Genomic DNA, 2,681 nt, shown 5'->3' with positions numbered 1-2,681 from the left:
TGTGAGTGTGCACGTGTGTGTGTGAGTGTGGCCTGACCTCAGTGACCTCTGTGTAAGAGAACTGGGTGAGGTATGACTGTTTCTGAGGATGTTAGCACTGACCTACTCACCCCTGTTGAGCGCTGCTGCTGGTGTCTGTGGTGAACTATCAGCTGCAGGGAGACTGACAACATGAACTGGGATGAAAACGCCTGATATCCCTCAGCTGATCATTCTGTTTTCTGCTCTGTGTTACAGTCGAAGTGGTGTGTTTGCACCTCTCTTAGATACAGGAGTTTTAAAACGGAGAAGAGCTCCCTTGGCGGGAGTTTTGTCCCTTCTGTCATTGCAACACTGAACAAACTGTCCTGCTGACACGGTTACATAGATCCAGACTCATTGGTGTGAGTGCATTATGTGCATGCAAAAACAAATCTCCCACTGGGACAATAAAGTCTATTATGTGGTATGCATTTAAGGGAAGATCGGGTAATAAACAAGAGAGGACATGGGAAAAGAAGTTAAGTATTCTACTGGATGTACTGAAATCGTGCAATGTTCAGTTTTTAAGGGAAAACTGTTGGGACGGATTGGGATTTACATTAGCTACTCCACGACATCATATAGAGAGAAGTCCCACCACAGAAACATCCAGACAGGGACACTATGTCAGTTAACCAGGACACTTGTAGTCATATTGACCAACAAAAGGCTACTACACCATCAACATGGCAGCACATTTGGAAACTTTTTTTGTTACATTATAAAAATATTTCACTGAAACGTGTTTCTGAAAACATTTGAGGTGAGAAATAATCAGCGCAGTTGCAGTTTTGGTAGTTTCCAGCGGGGGCGTAGTAAGCTAGACCTCTACTATATGCAAGTAAGCTAAAGAGCTAAATACAAAATGCGGCTGTAAATTCACTGGAAACCACAGCACACATTTATGTTATTAAATGTTTTCCACTGTACCTGGAGAGGGTCTTGGACCTGGTGAGAGCCTTGGTGATGACCAGAGACGGGGCGGACTGGCGCCGATAATTCTGAGACTTCGTCCGCTAAAAGAGACAAAAAGAGACATTAAGTTCACCCAAACTAAATACTGACTATGTCTTATTATTAACACACAGGTTTAACATGTATGTATCCAGAATGTTTCCAGAACAGAAATCATCTAAACTAACTTTTTGTAATTTTTGTTTGTGGGAAAGAATTAAGTTTCTATCTTTAGATTTAAACAATATTCATATAACAGTAAACACCAAATTCATCTCTTATTTACCTCAACATCACCTCATCTCTAGTCAGTTCAGGCCGCTTTGCCCCAGCAGTTTACTAAGACTTCAATTTACAACAATTTGGATTTCAAACGTCTACTAACACATAAAACAGCTGTAAAATAATCTTAAAGAAACCATTTACCTCTATCTGCATCATACTGACCACACTGCCCTACACAGCTAAAAAGCCTTAAATCTCACAAAGACAGAATTTCCTCCACGCTTATGTCATGTTTGCACTTTCCTCATCCGTTACATAAGACATCAGGTTCAACCCATTCATCACATCATTGGGATTTGTGGCCTCCAAAAGGACAGCAACGGCAGGTTGAAGCAGGAGAATTTAAACACAGAGGAAGGTCGGAGCGTGAAGGTGACAACGTTTTACAGTCTGTATTACCTTCAGCACTCAGCAGCCTCTATCTGTCTGTGCTACGACCTCCTGACCTCTCTCACACCTCAGATACTGTGAAAAGCCAGCATGAGACTGTCATTTAGGTATTTTTATAAGTGTTTAAACTGTGTCTGTCATATATCATAAACTAACTACTTTAAGCAAGTTTTTTACGTTGAAATGAAATCAGACTAGACTTAAATATGGCACTTCCACAGTGAATTAATCCGCTGTTCCCACCAGCTGCTGCTTGCGACCATATTGAGATCCTATTTTTCTCTACTGGATCCTATTATCCTCATTTCCCCACGAGGATCATTAAAGGTGCATTTAATCTAATTGTAGAAGGATTTGTGAGTGTGAAACAGGGTGACAAACAACCATTACATAATCACAGCTCTTTCATTGTATGTCAGATTAACACTCTGTGACACCTAAAAGTTATTGTGTTTGCTATGATTATTCTTATTGTTCACAGGAACTCTAACTTTTGAGTTGTACGATTGAACTGAGGCAGATGTGAATGAGTACAGTACACTATCTCACTGCAGCCAACTACACTGACATTTTATAATTAATGGCAGTGTACAAGTAACACTGTAACCACAGTGATGGGTTGAAAAGGATTCGATCTGATTCTGTTCTGCTTTAAAGAAATTCACTGTGTTTCAAACAGGACGACCAAATCTTACTCTTACTGTCTTTATGAATTCAAACATTTAAAATGGTTTCATCTAGAAGCAGCAATTTACAGATGTCTTTTTAAACACCATGTTAAGGATTCTTATAGAAAAATAACTTGTAATAATAAAAGTCTACAGCTGTTCTACTTAGAACCAGCGATGCTCTTCAGCCACTTTTAAATCTCTACTTAAAACAGACAGTTTAAGAATATTTAAGGATTTGTTTTTATTATTTTCTTTATAACTTTGTAAAGAAAAGTGCTAGTAAGGTTTTATATTTGTAAAACTTTTCTAGAGCGAATAAAGTTATTTAAAAATCGGTGACGTCATCTCGATGTCTATGAG

The 2,681-nt window shown here is 38.9% G+C and overlaps 1 protein-coding gene across 1 annotated transcript in view; it reads right to left on the bottom strand.

The window, feature by feature from the left end:
- LOC118340191 (rho GTPase-activating protein 20-like) overlaps positions 1–2,681 on the bottom strand; it is a 32,718-nt gene that overhangs the window by 15,469 nt on the left and 14,568 nt on the right. The window contains 1 exon segment of the mRNA XM_035678063.1: positions 952–1,037. Within this exon segment, the coding sequence (XP_035533956.1) occupies positions 952–1,037 (86 nt within the window).

This window comes from Morone saxatilis, unplaced genomic scaffold (genome assembly GCF_004916995.1).
Source record: "Morone saxatilis isolate NCDOM2014 unplaced genomic scaffold, NCSU_SB_2.0 Contig6, whole genome shotgun sequence".
Lineage (NCBI taxonomy): Eukaryota > Metazoa > Chordata > Actinopteri > Moronidae > Morone > Morone saxatilis.
The sequence above is the reverse complement of the archived record's forward strand: the minus strand, read 5'-3'. Positions and strand labels throughout refer to the sequence as shown.